We start from the raw sequence: 17,314 nt of genomic DNA on the forward strand, positions 1-17,314 counted from the left end.
GAGAGAGAGAGAGAGAGAGAGGAGAGAGAGAGAGAGAGAGAGAGAGAGAGAGAGAGACAGAGACAGAGACAGAGAGAGAGAGAGAGAGAGAGAGAGAAGAGAGAGAGAGAGAGAGAGATAGAGAGAGGGAGAGGGAGAGGGGAGAGGGAGAGGGAGAGAGAGGGAAAGGGAGAGAGAGAGAGAGAGAGAGAGAGAGAGAGAGAGAGAGAGAGAGAGAGAGAGGGAGGGCATAATGCATCTCCCTTGGATGCTTCTGCTGCTCTGCGCCTACGGGGCCCCGGTCGCTCGGGGCCAGGCCGCGGACGAGGCCCCGCGGCCCGGGGACACGCTGTGCCACGCCGAGCGGGGCTGCTACGCCGTCTTCGTCCAGCGGAAGACCTTCCGGGAGGCGGGCCGCAGCTGCCGGGAGCACGGCGGCACCCTGGCCACGCTGCACAGCGACGCGGCCGCCGACGCCGTCAACCGCCTGCTGGCCTCCATGGAGCCGCGGGGGGCCCGGGCGCGCCTCCGCCTCTGGATGGGGCTGCACCGCGCGCCCCGCCAGTGCTCCTCCACCCGGCCGCTCCGAGGATTCGTCTGGGTCACAGGCAGGCTGCCCTCCTCCTATCCTCTGTTGTTCCAATCAGGATGACCTCTGACCCCTTTGATTGACCCCCCTGCTTTCATGTTTATCACCAGCCCCCCCCCGACTGACTCGTTCAGTCAGAGCGATGCACTGCATGGTTTAGTCTCTGTTTCTAGACCACATACCAGTCCAATACCTAATATAACATGTCTAATACCTAAAATAACATGTCTAACACCTAATACAACGTCTAATGTCTAATATCACATGTCTTATATCTATTTAACGAGTCTAACTTCTTCGTCTTAGATTAACGGGAAGTACGCATCCTCCAACTCACTGTAACGAATGCATTAATGTTGAACAGACATGATCGGTGACTCTGTGTGCTTATGCGTCGTCACCTCTCACCGTCAGTTCATCAACAGTGTGTTTCTTTACCGCCCGACTGCTGAGCTAAACCCATTAACCCAGTCCCCGGACCATCTCCCCCCCCCCCCCCCCCCCCTAACCTCTTCACCAGACGGGGGCTGACTCAGGCCTTCAGAGCCCTGCATGGCTAACCCATTACCCCCACCCCCCATTACCCCCGCCACCCTCCGCAGACCAGACAGCGAGGCAGCGGAACGCAATACCTCCCCTTATGAGCCACCCTCAATATGACTTAGCCATTAACCACATCTAGCCCAACGCACCGCATGTGTTCACCATTATAGATGGCGGAGTCTCTGCCGGACCTCCTTCAACTTTACGTGACCTGAAGTCTATTTTTAAGTTCATGACATGTATTACTCTGATGAGGACCGCTGGTTGTTTAGACATTGGCTCATTCCACCATCTGGTAAACATCTGGGGGGAGATGTGGCCGGGTCAGATTAGATTGCACCTCGGCGGTGATTGGGCTGTAAAGAAAGACGTCAGCGACTCCCCGGAGACAGCCTCCACACAGAAGGTGGAAAAAGAGAGAGAGAGAGAGAGAGAGAGAGAGAGAGAGAGAGAGAGCTCTGTTAACCTTTCCCCTCGCTGTCATTGTACTAACAGGAGACCAGGAAGGCCAGTACAGCAACTGGCTGCGAGAGGAGGCCCCCGGGGCTTGCTTGGGGCCCCGCTGCGTGGCCCTGACCGTGCCCGCCTCTGAGAGCGCCCGGGACGGCGGCGGCGGCGGCGGCGGCGGCGGCGACCACTTCCGCTGGCTGGACGGAGCGTGCGGCCTGTCCCTCGACGGCTTCGTCTGCCAGTACCACTTCAAGGGCATGTGCCCGCCGCTGGAGCCCGAGGCGGGCGGGGAGCCGCCCCGCTACACCACCCCCTTCCGTCTCACCAGCGCCCTGCTCACCCACGTCCCCTTCGGCTCGGTGGCGGTGGCGGCGCCCTGCCCCGCCGACGCCGCCGCCGGTCCCGCGGAGCGCACGGCGCTCTGCGTGGAGCGGGAGGACGGCGGCGTGGGCTGGTCCGCCGCCCTGCCGCTCTGCTCCCCCCCCCGCGGGGAGGAGATGGAGGACCAGGAGGACCGGGAGGACCCCGACTTTTGCAGCCGCGGCGACCACGGCTGCGAGCACCACTGCCAGCTCACCCGCAGCGACTACGCCTGCTTCTGCTCGGTGGGCTTCACCCTGGACGAGGACGGCTACGGGTGCAACCCCGACGACGACGACGGCGGGACCACCCCGGCGCCGACCGACGGCTGGGGGCACCCCGAGACCAGCAGCCCCCCGCCCCGGGTGGACCCCGCCTGCGTGGCGGCCGGGTGCCAGTACGACTGCGTGGAGGCGGCGCGGGGGGTCCGCTGCACCTGCCCCCCGGGGTACCAGGTGGGCCGGGACGGGCGGGGCTGCGCCGACGTGGACGAGTGCGCCCAGAGGCCCTGCCTGCAGCAGTGCGTCAACAGCCCCGGGACCTTCCACTGCGCCTGCTACCCGGGCTACGGGCCCGACGAGGAGGGCGAGTGCGTGGACGTGGACGAGTGCCTGGACGAGGCCACCTGCCAGGGGGGGTGCCGGAACACCGAGGGCTCCTACAGCTGCCAGTGCGACCGGGGCTACGAGCAGGGCAGCGGCGGCGAGTGCCAGGACGTGGACGAGTGCGAGCGGGAGTCGCCGTGCCAGCAGCGCTGTCTCAACTTTGTGGGGCGGTTTGTGTGCTTCTGCGAGAACGGATACACCCTGCGCCCCGACGGAGTGACGTGCGAGGCCCTCCCCGAGGACGAGGAGTACTCCACGCTGACCCCCGACCCCGAGGACGGGGCCCCCGAGCCCGACCACACCCCCTACACCCCGCCCGACGACGCAGACGCCGACGCCGGCCGGGGGCGCCCCTGGCTCTCCTCCTACACCCCGGACCCCGGCTTCGATTCGGACTGGCTCACGGAGCCTCCCGGCGAGACCTCTCCTAACGTAGCTCCTCCCCGCGGCTCCGACGGCCACCTCGACCAATGGGAGGGCCGCTCCCCGAGGCCACATCACACGGCCCCGCCTCCCACGCAACCCCGATCAGACGCCGGCGAGACGGGCGCGGGCGGGGACGCGGGAGACGGGGCGGACGCCGGCGTGGAGGTGCCCAATCAGTCCGGGTCCCACCCCGGGGCCGTGGCCAAGGTCGGGGGGGGGTCCGGGGGCGGGATGCGGGACGGCGCCTCGGCCGGGGGGAGGGGCGAGGCTCAGGCGGGGGAGGACTCGGGAGAGGCGGAGTCCGCCGCCGGAAAGCGGAAGCATGACAAGAGCTGGCTGCTGGTGGCCCTCCTGGTGCCGCTGTGCGTGTTCCTGGTGGTGATGCTGGCGCTGGGCATCGTGTACTGCACCAGCTGCGCCGTAGACAAGAGCCACCGCCTCTCGGACTGCTACCGCTGGCTGCTGCCCGCCGCCACGCCCGCCGCCACGCCCACCAGCAACGGCAAGCCCCAAGCATGAACCCTTCCAATCCCAGAAACACACACACGCATGAACACATCAACACACATGAAGACATGAACACACATGAACACATGAACACACATGAACACACGCACCCACACACAGGCACACACATGAGCACACACAAGAACACACGCACAATCAGGCACATACGTGGACACACATCAACACACGCACACGCAGGCACACACACATGAACACACGCAGGCACACACACATGAACACACACAGGCACACACACACATGAACAAACATGAACACACATACACAGGCAGACACATGAACACATGCACACACAGGCCTCCTCCCCGCACACCCATGTGCAACAGGCCCTTACACATGTCAGATTGAGTGGTGAAGGAGCAGTAAAACACTAACAGTCAATATACTGTTGGCTGGAAGCCAGCAGCTGAGGTCTACCACATTTCTTTCAACTTTACGTTGCACAAACTTTGTAAATAAATACACTCTGATTATGTTTTTATATTTCAATAAAAACCAAAAAAATCTGTACGAAATGTGTGTTTTGTTTTTTTTTGCATCCGGGAGCTGTTTGTTTTAATGGTTCTAATAAGGCAAAATAAAGGGGTATTGGATTGGAATGTAGGGTTGGAATGTGTTTTTCTGTGTGTGTGTGTGTGTGTGTGTGTGTGTGTGTGTGTGTGTGTGTGTGTGTGTGTGTGTGTGTGTGTGTGTGTGTGTGTGTGTGTGTGTGTATTCGGGGGGGGGGGGGGGGTGGAGCAGCAGGACCATCAGTGCACGTTTCCAGACAGTAGATGGCGCTACATGTTCCTTTAATAGGATTGGATACATCGCAACGCGAAATTTGCAAAGACACCGCGTGGGCTGTTGCGAGTCGAGTTAAATAACAATGTAGATGTAGGTAGTGCCTCTTCCTTCTTGTCCAGCACCAACTAACGTTAGACTTATATAAAGTCATGTTGCGGGGCTTCCGAATATGGAAAAACATATCGACGAGGACGGGATTCGAACACACGCGTGCAGAGCAGCCTACCGGGAGCCACCAGGACCATCAGTGCACGTTTCCAGACAGTAGATGGCGCTACATGTTCCTTTAATAGGATTGGCTACATCGCAACGCGAGATTTGCAAAGACACCGCGTGGGCTGTTGCGAGTCGAGTTAAATAACAATGTCAATGTAGGTAGTGCCTCTTCCGTCTTGTCCAGCACTAACTAACGTTAGACTCATATAAAATCATGTTGCGGGGCTTCCGAATATGGAAAAACATATCGACGAGGATGGGATTCGAACCCACGCGTGCAGAGCACAATGGATTAGCAGTCCATCGCCTTAACCACTCGGCCACCTCGTCCGGTGGAACCATATTATTGTGCAAATGGTAATTATTTTAACACTTCGCACCATATTCTCTTCTCATGTGTTGATATACCGTTGGCTTATTGCACCCCGCTCGTTTCATCGACATTTAGGATCATGAAAGTTGGTCCAAGGTGAGCGCATGGATTCGGTGACTGGTCTTGTTGCGCGAGTTTGTGAGGCGCTCTGTGATTGGTCGAAAGGAGGGTCGTGCATTGAATGAACACAGGAAGTGCACTAGAGCAGAGAGCGTGAGATTGCATTTTGACGTGACGGCTGTGTGAGTGATTCAGGTAGTAATGCATGTTGTTTAAATGTTGTTTATAATGACTTCTGCACCTCGGGAAGCTAATATCAGAGTATGTTCACGTTTACACAGAGGCTGTTTTTTGTAGGAATATCATCGATCGACTGAGCTTTCCCCGTTAGGAGCCCAGATAATGGGCATGAGCTAGCATTGCTAAGTTGTACGTTTACTTGAAATATAAAAGTAAGGGGCTGGACACAACAGTGTGGTCGGAATTGAATTGAAATGCTTCACTGTACTCGTGGTGAAATGAGCTGTTGGCCTGCATCTTATTGCTAATTTGTGATTGAGGCTAATTCTAGCTAGCTCTTCTCCTTCTCAGTTGATGGATGGTCGATGTACCAATAGTGAAGTTGTCATGAGGAAATATCATATACACAAATAGTTATTTTGTAATGATCAGCACATAATCACCACAGGTCAAATACATCTCCCAGATCGAGTTATGCACTTTTATTGGATGCAAATGAGCATTCTTTCATACCCAAAGCCTGATCCAGGCTGGTCTCCTATCTGTCTGTTATTCTTTCACTTTCGGTTAAACCTTGTTCCTTGTTCTAAATCCTCAGCTGCACTTCTCCTTCTTCTAAATCTTCACCATTTGTCTATGAGTTGTTAAATACTTTCCAATATTTTCCACTGCAGGTTTTCTTCGCCAGTATTAAATTCCAGTTTGAACATGGTGGACTCCCAGTATTACCTCCCTAATGACATCGGTGTCTCTGCGCTGGACTGCAGAGAGGCGTTCCGCCTGCTGTCACCGCGGGAACAGATGTACTCCCACTACCTCTCCCGGGCAGCCTGGTACGTCGACGTGAAAACAAGCATTACGTTGAAATGTTCATGAACGACGTTCAAAAGTTCCCAAGTAAAAGTAAAACCCATTGATAGTATGTAGGGGAAAATAATACTTTCCATACTTTGTCCCTAGTTAAATGAGATGTTGGGCTTATGGCAGCTCTTCATTGACCTCTATATCTAACTCTGTATCTGTAGGTATGGTGGCCTGGCGGTTCTGCTGCAGACCTCCCCAGAGTCTGCAAACATCTTCGTGCTGCTTCAAAAGATCTTCCGTAAACAACCAGCTGCTGAACTGGAGCCAGTCGCCATGGCAGCTGGGCTTACCAGTGAGGAGTACCAGGTGCATCATCACTCTCCTTCACACACTCTCCCTTCCTCTTCCCTCCTCTCTTCCTCCCTTTCCTGGTCGCTCCAACTACATCCTATCCTGAAAAGCAAACAAGCCTGCGAGCTCATGTTTTATTTTCTCTGGCATATGCATCTGGCCAGATTTCCAGCTGACCAAACACAACCGTATCATATAAGTGGCAGTATTTTCATAAACAAAAAAGATGGCAGCTGCTGATCTTTTCTCTCATTGGTTGTAGGCCTATCAAATTGAGCCAGAGGTATTTTGGTCTGCAACCTTAAACAAAATCAAAAGATCCCTGAAGTACTAGGAATATTGTACTGTCTGTGTGTCTGCTTGTCTGTCTGGGAACTGATCCCTTGTTTTATTTATTTGATTCCCCTTTTTTTCCTCCACGTTGTAGTCCACGTGCTGTCTGTTTGTTCTCCATGTTTTATTCCATGTGTTATTTCTCCCTTCCCATCTAAACGACCACAATGGAAACAAGCCTTTGGGCTTTATTGTGTTTTTTTTTAATCCTTTTGAACACTTCTGTTAATTGTTGTTCAATCAATCAATCAACCGTTGATAAAGCCCCTTGGGAATCAAGAGGTTTCAGACCAATGCGTTTACAAATTGGTCTGGCGATGTCAGGATATCCCCATCCCACCTCCTACCCCTCGGCGTCTATGTCCACTCAAAGCTTCCCAACATGAAGAGTAACTGTGTTCTCTAATGTGTCTGTGTAGGCCTTCCTGGTATATGCCGCCGGTCTTTATGCAAACATGGGAAACTACAAATCTTTCGGAGACACCAAGTTCGTCCCGAACCTACCAAAGGTGAGAGTGCTTCTCCTTTGAAAACGAACCTCCTTGCTAAAACTTGTGTTTTTCAAACCAGAAGGTCCTTTTGTTGAGGAGATGAGTTCAGATACCAATGGTTAAAGTCCTAAACCTGCTAATATGGAGTGTGTTTCTCTGTCGGCCTCCAGGACAAGCTGAAAGCCCTGGTTTTCGCCAGCCAGGCATTCACGGAGCAGCCCAGCGAGATGGAGGCCCTGTGGGACAGCTGCTCCTCCGCCCTCTTCTCCCTGGAGGACAAACAGAAACAGCTGGGGCTGGGCAGCAAGGTGGGGCCCCGGGAGAGGGGCCTGAGAAGTGCTCTACATGTAGAAGGGGACTTTTAGAAATGACTGACATGGGGTTGGACATTGTGTAATCTTTCCTGTTGTGCATCCACAGGGCATCACCACCTACTTCTCAGGGAACTGTGGTCTGGAGGACGCTGAGCTGGCCCAGAAGTTCCTCGACTCCCAGGTGAGCTGCTGGCTGCCTTTCCAAGCCTTCTGCTCTTCCCAGCCGGACCACTTTCAAATCAGTCACTTTCACATGCCATGATTATCATGATGACGCTCACCCAGTTCCTTCATACAGTATAAATCATGCCAGATTTCCGAATCTGACATTGAATGGCAACAAATGAACGAGCAGGTTAATGAGATCGATTTATTGCATGGGGCAGTGTTCTTTGAGCATGCTCCACCTTTAAAGGCAACCACCTTGTTTGCAGACTGGGGTCATGTTAAACGTGTGTGTGTGTGTGTGTGTGTGTGTGTGTGTGTGTGTGTGTGTGTGTGTGTGTGTGTGTGTGTGTGTGTGTGTGTGTGTGTGTGTGTGTGTGTGTGTGTGTGTGTGTGTGTGTGTGTGTGTGTGTGTGTGTCCCCATAGAACCTGTCTGCCTACAACACACGCCTGTTCAAAACGGAGAAGGGGGGGAAGATGAGCTACGAGGTGCGCCTGGCGTCGGCTGTGAAGTCAGGTACTGTGTGTGTGTGTGTGTGTGTGTGTGTGTTAAATGTATAAGGGTCAACAGCGTTTGTTTTGAACCTTTGATCAATCCCAGTATTGCTACCATACCTGCGTTGTTGAGGCCCACAGGTTGGGGTCATTCGTTGTGCAGATTGCCTGAAACCAGGTGTTGACTGTTTGGCTGTGCAGACTGCGCCATCGACGGAGAGGGGGAGACGCGCTGCGGCAGCTTCAGCTTTGAAGACAAAGAGTTCACCGTGAAGAGGGGGGACTACGCCCAGATCATGGAGAAAGTCAGCCACTACCTCGAAAAGGCCCAGGTGAGGGGGAGGGGGTGGCTGTTTGTGTGAGTATAGTTAGGGTCAGGGTTGGGGGGGTGTTGCGTATCGATCCCAGATTAGCACGATTCCCATAGCCAACTCTACATACATTTGTTTGTGTAACTTGCAAATGTGTCTTAGGTTGAAATATTTGTAGATGTTAAATGAGAAATAGTAATCCTAAAGGCGTGCAGTTTATCGAGACAACATATTTGGAACATAGTGCATGGTCATTTATCAGAATAATAAGAGGTTCATAGGCCCACCCTAAACCTTCAGCTCAAGGAACAGCAAGGAAGAACTGACTAAACTGTCAGTCTGATTGCTGTTGCGGTATGGGATACGCAGGCCTCCGTCCACATGCAAGTTCATGTTCAGGGTTGTGTTAGTATTGAAGAATGTGGAGGCCAGTCTCTATTATCAGATCGGCTCGCTATAGCTAAGCCTTGTAAGAGACAAGAGAAGATGGAGAATCATCATGTTTTTGTTGGAAACATCCAATTCTTCAGCGCTGTGAAAAAATCCTCAAGTTATTGATTCAAGAACATTACGTACACAGGCAAAGAACCGGATACAGGCTCTGTCAAAGTCCAATGAAATGTCCTTCCTCAACTCGGAACATTTCTGCCCTTCATCTCCCCATAAACCCTGCCCAATGGACAGGCCCATGCTGCCAGTGAGAACCAGAAGAAGATGCTGGAGGGATACCGGCGAAGCTTCACCTTCGGCTCCATCGACGCACACAAGGAGGGCTCGCGCTTCTGGATCAAAGACAAGGGGCCAATCGTTGAGAGGTGCATGCATCTGAATCACAAGATCTCGTAACTGAATCGTCCCATTTTTTTCAACATCCTGGATAATTTCCATCGAAGATTAGGCTTGTGGAATGTTGAACATCTTCCCCTTTTTAGAAACACAATCTTGCTTTATAATGGTAAAAGAAACCTACTGAAGCAGTGCTATTATGGCATGTCCTTTCTTGTGGAATGTTGTGGCTAAGACTTCGATTCCAGTGAAACTAACCTCGTTTTGTATTGACCTTATGTTTCCCTCCTCCTCCTCTCAGTTACATAGGTTTCATAGAGAGCTACAGGGACCCCTTTGGCTCCAGGGGAGAGTTTGAAGGTAAGCTCCCTTTTTAATGCGGTAATTAATAGCTGGTTATTCAAAAAAATTATGAATTTAGCGGGTCCTTCTCCACCTGAGACCAACACACACTGTAGCGATGCTTGAGCTTGTCTTCCCAGCTAGCCGTTGACCCGTGCCCTTGTCCGCCCAGGCTTCGTGGCAGTGGTGAACAAGGCCATGAGCGAGCGCTTCGCCAAGCTGGTGAGCTCGGCCGAGGTGCTGCTGCCCGAGCTGCCGTGGCCCCGGGACTTTGAGAAGGACACCTTCCTCAAGCCGGACTTCACCTCGCTGGACGTGCTCACCTTCGCCGGCAGCGGCATCCCCGCCGGCATCAACATCCCCAACTGTACGTATCCAGAGCCGACCCACGGGGATCGTAGCAAAAAACCATCTATACGGAACCAGCACGTACAGATGGTCAGGATCTAGAAGATTTACATAAACAACTGTACGCAGACAACACAGAATCTAGAAGCGTTACATGACCGTGGCATCGCAGAGGGATGGATCAACTACCTAACGACCCAATATCTTGGGAATTCTTTCTATCAAAGTATATTAGTCTCAAGGTCAGCCTCCCTGCTGTTTTGTGTAGTTTGTACTTCCTGAAACGCTAATATGTAAATAGACTCTAGCCATTAATTTGCTTGAAGGAATCAAAGGAAATGTATGGACGGCGATTGCAATGGATTTCATGCAACATTATTATCTGATGTTAAAGTACACCTTGTTGACCCTCAATAATAATAATATTTCAGTTGCCCATAACTTTAAACAAAGCCGTTCATTTTGATCTTTCCGTTAAATGGCCTGAAAACAATGGCATGTTTTTCACGCAACCATGTCCGCAGACACACTGGGATAACTTAACTGTGTGTTAACCGTTGGTTGGTGTTGTGTGCTTGTAGATGATGACATCAGACAGTCGGAGGGCTTCAAGAACGTGTCGCTAGGCAACGTTCTGGCTGTAGCCTATGCTACTCAGAAAGAGAAGCTTACCTTCCTGGAGGAGGAGGACAAGGTTGGCAAGCACACATGCACTTTCTCCACACCACTTTCAGCAACGTGCACTCCAGAGAATGTGATCCGTGTGTGTGTGTGTGTGTGTGTGTGTGTGTGTGTGTGTGTGTGTGTGTGTGTGTGTGTGTGTGTGTGTGTGTGTGTGTGTGTGTGTGTGTGTGTGTGTGTGTGTTGCAGGATGCTTATATTAAGTGGAAGGGGCCGTCGTTCGAGGTGCAGGTTGGGCTTCATGAGCTACTGGGTCATGGCAGCGGCAAGCTGTTTGTTCAGGTCAGTCCCGTCGACAGAATATAGAGCCAGCAAACAGTAGGAGCTCACCTACGCTAGCCTCACAGGCTTCAACCTCAGACTAAATGGATGTGCTTCTTGACAGGACGACCAGGGCAAATTCAACTTCGACCAGAACACTTTGATCAACCCAGAGACCGGAGAGAAGGTGAGCGTATGCACTGAGAAGGTGCCAAGTGACCAACGATATCAAGCTGTTTCTGATATTCACCTGTGTGTGTGCGTGTGTGTGTGTGTGTGTGTCTACAGGTGACCAGTTGGTACCGCGGCAACGAGACGTGGGACAGCAGGTTCTCCACCATCGCCTCGTCCTATGAGGAGTGCCGTGCCGAGTGCGTTGGCCTCTACCTCTGCCTCAACAAGCTCGCCCTCAGGTACTGCAGGGACACCAAGCTCTTCAGACAGCTGGAGCCTCCGGGGGCCGCTCCACACATAAACCCTTTGAGAGATGCTTTATGCACGCACACACTTACAGTTATACCTTTTATACAGTTAAAGTTATACCTGATGTTCATAACAAACCTCATCCTTTTCCATTATGTTTTTTCCCCCCGCAAGTACACCTTACTCAAAGAATTAACTACATAAATAGTGCAGAACATTTAGCTCTTACTTTGTTGCTTTAATGCCTAGTCCTGTTGTTAGTTTGCATATACGTTATATCAGTTTCATGCAGTTTACACCGCTTGTGTTTTGTATCTATCTAACGTACAGTGGGCCATGCTGATGTGTAACCGTGTCTCCATGGTTTGTGTGCGTCAGTATCTTCGGCCACGAGGACCAGGATGCCGAGGACGTGGTGTACATCAACTGGCTGAACATGGTGCGCGCTGGCCTGCTGGGCCTGGAGTTCTACACCTCGGAGAGCAGCAGCTGGAGACAGGTAGGGGACGGGCATCACCTCCTCTATCGTCATGAGGATCGGCTGATGTTTACACGTGCATGCAGTGTATACTAGGGACGAACGACATTGGAAAAAATCGTTTAGTGATATTTTCTCCTGTTATGTATCACGATATATATAACAATATAAGTCATCATGGGGTTCTGCTGCTTCTTCTTGTATACACCGGGTGTATAAGCACAGCACTGCTCTCCCATACTCTACTCCTCAGTTTGTCATATTGATGGGATAAAGACATGTAATCGTTTTTTTTCCATGCGACTGTTTAGAGTCGGAGGGTTTGGTCTTTTTACGCTCAGCTTTCCGGCCGGTCCAATCAGAACTCTGTGGTCAGCAATACATGACTGTAGCCACGTCCTCAAACCCCTCCGATGGGTGGTCCTCAGGCCCACATGCAGGCCCGCTTTGTGATCCTGCGGGTGCTGCTGGAGGCCGGGGAGGGCCTGGTGCGCCTGGAGGAGGTGGCGGGCGCCGACGGGCGGCCCGACGCCAGGATCACCCTGGACCGCACCAAGATCCGCACCGTGGGCAAGACCGCCATCCAGAGGTTCCTCTGCAAACTGCAGGTATGAGGCCCCGCCCCCCCCACCGCATGAACCATTGGCTTTAGGACCAAAAATAGATTTATGCTAAAGTCATGCCGTTAGCGTTGGAAACTTGCTGATTGAATATGCACGGGTACTTTTAATTTTTTATCAAAGTGTCATTTTTATTTATTTATTTACTTTATTATTGTGCAGAACATTGTATTTTACACATTTTTCTATTTTGAACTGACTGAAACGTTTTATTTTCGTTATTGTGTGTTTTCTCTCCAGAAGTGGGCTCACTTGGGGCATTACAGCAAGCTAACCACAACATAACTTTATTTACAATATCGGGGGGCTGTAATGTGAGGTGTGTGTGTGTGTGTGTGTGTGTGTGTGTGTGTGTGTGTGTGTGTGTGTGTGTGTGTGTGTGTGTGTGTGTGTGTGTGTGTGTGTGTGTGTGTGTGTGTGTGTGTGTGTGTGTGTGTGTGTGTGTGTGTGTCAGGTGCTGAAGGCGACGGCGGACGTGGCGGGGGGGCGGGCCCTCTACGACGGCTACTCCGCCGTGACGGACAGCGGGTCGCATAACTTCCTGCGTCTGCGAGACACGGTGCTGCTGAGGAAGGAGGATCGCAAGATGTTCGTCCAGGCCAACACCAGGGTCCAAGGTACGCTGCCACGGCCTGGGGCGGGACGGTGGACTGATACACGGGGTATCACAGCCTGAGAGGATCCACTGAGGACCACTCCAGATACGGACAGTGACCTCATACGGCAGGGGGGGGGGCAGCAATCAACAATCATGCGTCTTGAGTTTACGGTTGTATCAGCGACGTTGGGTGACGCCACTTCTGTTGGTATTTGAAGCAGATCCCAAACAAACAGAGCCAGCTCGTCCCTCCCTTCCATGGTTGATGCATCTAATAAAACCGCAGCGCAAAACCCCACAACACCCTAACCCTTGTCGGTGTTTGGTTGGAATACTATTTATTTTGCCTTGGAGTGGTTGGTAGTACCATTGGTTTATGTGTACGATCTCATGGCACAGGCTGCCTACAGAGACACGTTTTTTTGACGGCCTGCTTATGGGGCAGGTAGCCTAGGATCGCTGATGCAACCTTTAAACCAACATGAGCACCTCCACCTAGACTAACTCAGAACATCCCATTCGGACAATCCCAGAGATTACCTAGGATCTGCAACAACGATCAAGAGTTTGACACTAAAAGTAAAGAGAGGTACAATCGTTACAAAGAACGCGATTACTCCTCCAAAGTTCTTGACACAACTCTGATGAGCTTTGTTTTCGTTGACGAGATGAGACAGGACTATAATGTTAGTGATGTGCTATTTGGAGATTCAAAATGCACGATATTTTCCAATCATTACCCTCCCGCAAGTTTCTTATGCAACTGTTCACTCCTCCAGTATAAAGGACGGACCTTAGCTACGACTTGGCAACGGGAGGTATAGTCCACTCAGCTATGAGATAAGGTTATGCATTGTACATATTTATAATTCGAAATTTGTCCCAGATTTTATACCACAGATACTCTAGGGTCTATAGCATATAACCGCGTTGTCTGATTACAGTTTAATTCATTTTTCACAATTTACCGGCTCTCGTTTTGAAGAAAATCACCGCACCATTCGTTTAAATGGGAATCGCCACGGTCTATACTTTTAACATAAGGTGTACTTTGAAATTCGTCCCAGCCTTTATACCCAAGATACTATAGGGTCTATAGCATATAACCGCGTTTTCCGATTATAGTTTAATGCATTTTTCACAATTTACCAGCTATCGTTTTGAAAGCTGAACAGACAAGAGTACTAAAGTGTGACGTCAAGTTTCCATAGCAACCGATTTTCGGTTCTACACAAACCAAATTAATAAGGGGAAATCCTATGCCACACAAACCTTTTTAAAGAAAAGCAAAATAAAATTGCAAATTGATTTGTGAGTTTGCTTTACCAATGATGTAAGTAATATTGAGAATAGATTGTCTTCATATCAAAAAAAAAACTAAACTAAACTAACGTTTACGAACTTTTCCTTTTAATACCCCAGGGGAATACATGAACGCCTCGACATGTTTCGATTGGTAGTGATTTTCACCTCTTGAAATTGATTTATTTTAATTTTGAAAGAAACAACACATGGAAGCAATGGAGAACGCCATCTCTCGTTCGGTTGTTTAGAACTGAAAATCCGGTTTCCAGGACAACGTGACGTTTTCCCTTTAGTACTCTATTTGAGTGGAACAACTTAGCAGGTGTCCATATATATGGGGTTAGCCTAATTGAACTAGTTTAAAAAGAGAAAACATTTTGACTAAAAGTAGACTAAACTGTAAGGACTTTTCGTCGACTAAAACTAGACTAAAACTACAGAGGAAAACAATGACTAAAATGTGACTAAATCTAATAAGCATTTTCGTCAAAAGACTTGTGCCGCTTTTCCACCGCACATGTAGCTCGACTCGACACGACACGACTCGACACGACTCGACACGGTAGCAGCGCGGGCCCTTTTCCACCGCAAATAGTACCTCCGGGACGTGGGCGGGGTCGGCTGCGCGAAAGGGCCGTGACGTATTTTTGTACGCGACGCAAACAACACCTACGTAACCCACACATGGACAGAACCCACATAACAACAATGGAGAACATCAATGCGATGGTATTCGTGTTCGTATTATTAGCTGGCATGTTGAAGAAGTGGAATATGTTGGCTGCGGCGCTGCTATGGCTGTTACCAGCATGGTTGCCATGTCGCTCTCGTGACTTCGTCACACTCTCTGGCCAATCAGTGGCCGGCCGTCTGCCGACGTCACCTTTTAGCATCGGCTCAGCCGCTTGGAACCTAGAGCGAGGCGGTACTAGAAAAAGCAGCCACTTCAGGTACCAGATACCATGTTTTCGCGGTGGAAACGCAAAAAAGGCGAGCTGAGTCGAGTCGTGTGGAGCTGGTACCATGCAGTGGAAAAGCGGCATAAGACTAAATCTAAAATAGCTGACAAAATTAACACTGCTCCATAGTAAGCCATTAACTGCTAAAAAGGGCAGGGTTTTCTTTTCCACGGGCCACAGCACTGACGCATACACTATACGTAATATAATAAAAAAAGAATTGGAACCTCCTTCAATGTGATGACTCGTTAAATTATGTTTCTAAAGAGCCCCCTGTCTTCTCCTTTAATAACACCTACTTTGGGTGATAGACCGGTGCATAGTCATCTACCACATCTATCACACTACACACATTCACTACTAAACATTTCGTAAATTGTAAGACTACATATACTATTTATATTTTGGAATGCTCTCTGTGCGATGCTTTTTATGTTGGGCGTACTAAACGAACGGCCGCAAGACCTCCTCGCTGAGCATAGGAATGCCCCAATAATAGGAATCTGTGATTATGCTATGACAAAACACTTCAGAGAAGCATATAATGAATACGGCATACTGTTCACCGTTACAGGGAGTCATCTTCACAAAAGATTCATCTCAAAAAACACTAAACCAAAAAGAAAGTTGCTGGATCTATCAACTAGATGCTAAGGCATTCCCAGGATTGAATGATTCTATTGAAATGGTGGTCCGCCTTTGGACTTAATGAGCTGTTAGTGACTGTTGGATCCATTGGATCCACACTGGATCCATTCTATGTTTGTCATGGATCATGCGTATGTATTTTGTGATCATATTACATGATTTAGGCTGCATTATGAGTCATTTGTTGACTCCACCTACTCCAGCTGGAGCGAGTTTACTACTAGCTACGACTTGATATACCTGCCGTTACACCTTGTTTATTATTCATGCCCTGATGAAGGCCTACAATGGCCGAAACAGTTTGGCAACTTTTTAAGAATTCTATTATGAATTAGCCCATTTATTAAAGCTTGTTTTACTTTTAAGAAAAATGCCTTGGTCAGCTTATCATTTTAGAAACTATGTTTTTGTATACCAAAGAGCACCTTCGCACTAACTGATTCACTTAATCACAACTACGCCGTAGCCCTCCAACCTGTCTACCTCAGAGAGGGCGGGGTTTGCAGTCTCTCTTATGGAGTCTCTCAAAGCATGGCCGTGGACGTGCACGATATTAACGAGGGGGCTTCCTGGCCGCTGGAACAGTGGGATTAGGCACCGTTTCCCGTTGGTTCATTGCAAGTCGGTTTGGATGACGACCATGATGCTGTTGTTTTCCCAGGCGAGGCCGTGGAGCTGGTGGAGTACGAGGGCAGTGCGGCGGGCCTGATCCACTCCTTCACCGAGCGCTTCCAGGAAGATGCAGAGCAGCTGGAGGCAGACCTCCTGGAGCTCAGCAAGAGGGACTCCCCCTGCTGGTGCCATTAGCGGCTGCGTTCCAGACACTTCCTTCTAAAGGGCATAATCCAATTCTTCTTCTTCTCTTTAAACCATGCAATCCTACGTTACCAGTCAGAATGCACTTGACATATTTTCAGTGAACCGAGTTCCAACCAATAAGCCATAGATGCAACCAGACTCCAGACCAAGGACTCTGCTGTAGACAACGGCTACGGTTTAAAATAACAGGCTGATAAACTCACGATGCAAGTCAAACGAATGACCACATTTGACCACGCACCTTAATGAATTGACTTTGGTTCGGCTTGTTTACTGTTTGACGGTGAACCTGCTGCCAGCGCAGTCAGACTGCAATGTTGATTTAAACAATATGAACATTTGGTGATCAATGCACACAGCACTGTAACTTGTGATGATCAGGTCTGCATTCTGAGAAGGAGTTTGATTTGGTAAAGATAGAACTTATTTGTGGCCGTCTCTGGTAGGCAGCACAAACCTATGTAATCAACCTATGTCTTCAGCAATTAATAAACGGTTTAATAAGAGCTGCGTTGTATGATTCATCTGGGTGATAAGGTTGCATGTTATGTGAATGAAGTGATAAAAAAAATCATAGATCTTGCATAGGAAATATTAGCATGAGACAATAGGAACAGGAACAGAATAAAGAGGTGAATAATGCTGAATAAAAAGCTTATACAAATGGAGATAGCCATACTTTTTTCATC

General features: G+C 50.1%; 2 protein-coding genes and 1 non-coding gene across 4 annotated transcripts; 2 read left to right on the forward strand and 1 right to left on the reverse strand.

The window, feature by feature from the left end:
- The first annotated feature begins 201 nt into the window (after positions 1–201).
- LOC130386021 (endosialin-like) lies at positions 202–3,982 on the forward strand. The gene is made up of 2 exons (XM_056594807.1): positions 202–587; positions 1,607–3,982. Exons 1-2 carry the CDS (start codon positions 233–235, stop codon positions 3,469–3,471), a joined length of 2,220 nt encoding a protein of 739 aa, XP_056450782.1. The 5' UTR covers positions 202–232; the 3' UTR covers positions 3,472–3,982.
- Positions 3,983–4,646: 664 nt separating this feature from the next.
- LOC130385482 (dipeptidyl peptidase 3-like) lies at positions 4,647–17,289 on the forward strand. 2 transcript variants are annotated; one of them, XM_056593986.1, is made up of 19 exons: positions 4,647–4,836; positions 5,767–5,925; positions 6,118–6,262; positions 7,000–7,089; positions 7,242–7,379; positions 7,492–7,566; positions 7,978–8,068; positions 8,248–8,378; positions 9,042–9,172; positions 9,445–9,503; positions 9,658–9,852; positions 10,415–10,527; positions 10,704–10,796; positions 10,900–10,962; positions 11,064–11,188; positions 11,577–11,697; positions 12,105–12,284; positions 12,751–12,913; positions 16,468–17,289. In XM_056593986.1, exons 1-19 carry the CDS (start codon positions 4,694–4,696, stop codon positions 16,611–16,613), a joined length of 2,361 nt encoding a protein of 786 aa, XP_056449961.1. In that variant the 5' UTR covers positions 4,647–4,693; the 3' UTR covers positions 16,614–17,289. The 2 variants fall into 2 exon arrangements, with proteins under 2 accessions (XP_056449961.1, XP_056449962.1); XM_056593987.1 differs by lacking the exon at positions 4,647–4,836 and adding an exon at positions 4,958–5,107.
- On the reverse strand, positions 4,728–4,809 carry trnas-gcu (transfer RNA serine (anticodon GCU)). The gene has a single exon. It is a non-coding gene; the product is annotated as a tRNA-Ser (tRNA).
- Positions 17,290–17,314: the final 25 nt, after the last annotated feature.

Source organism: Gadus chalcogrammus, chromosome 7, assembly GCF_026213295.1.
Source record: "Gadus chalcogrammus isolate NIFS_2021 chromosome 7, NIFS_Gcha_1.0, whole genome shotgun sequence".
Lineage (NCBI taxonomy): Eukaryota > Metazoa > Chordata > Actinopteri > Gadiformes > Gadidae > Gadus > Gadus chalcogrammus.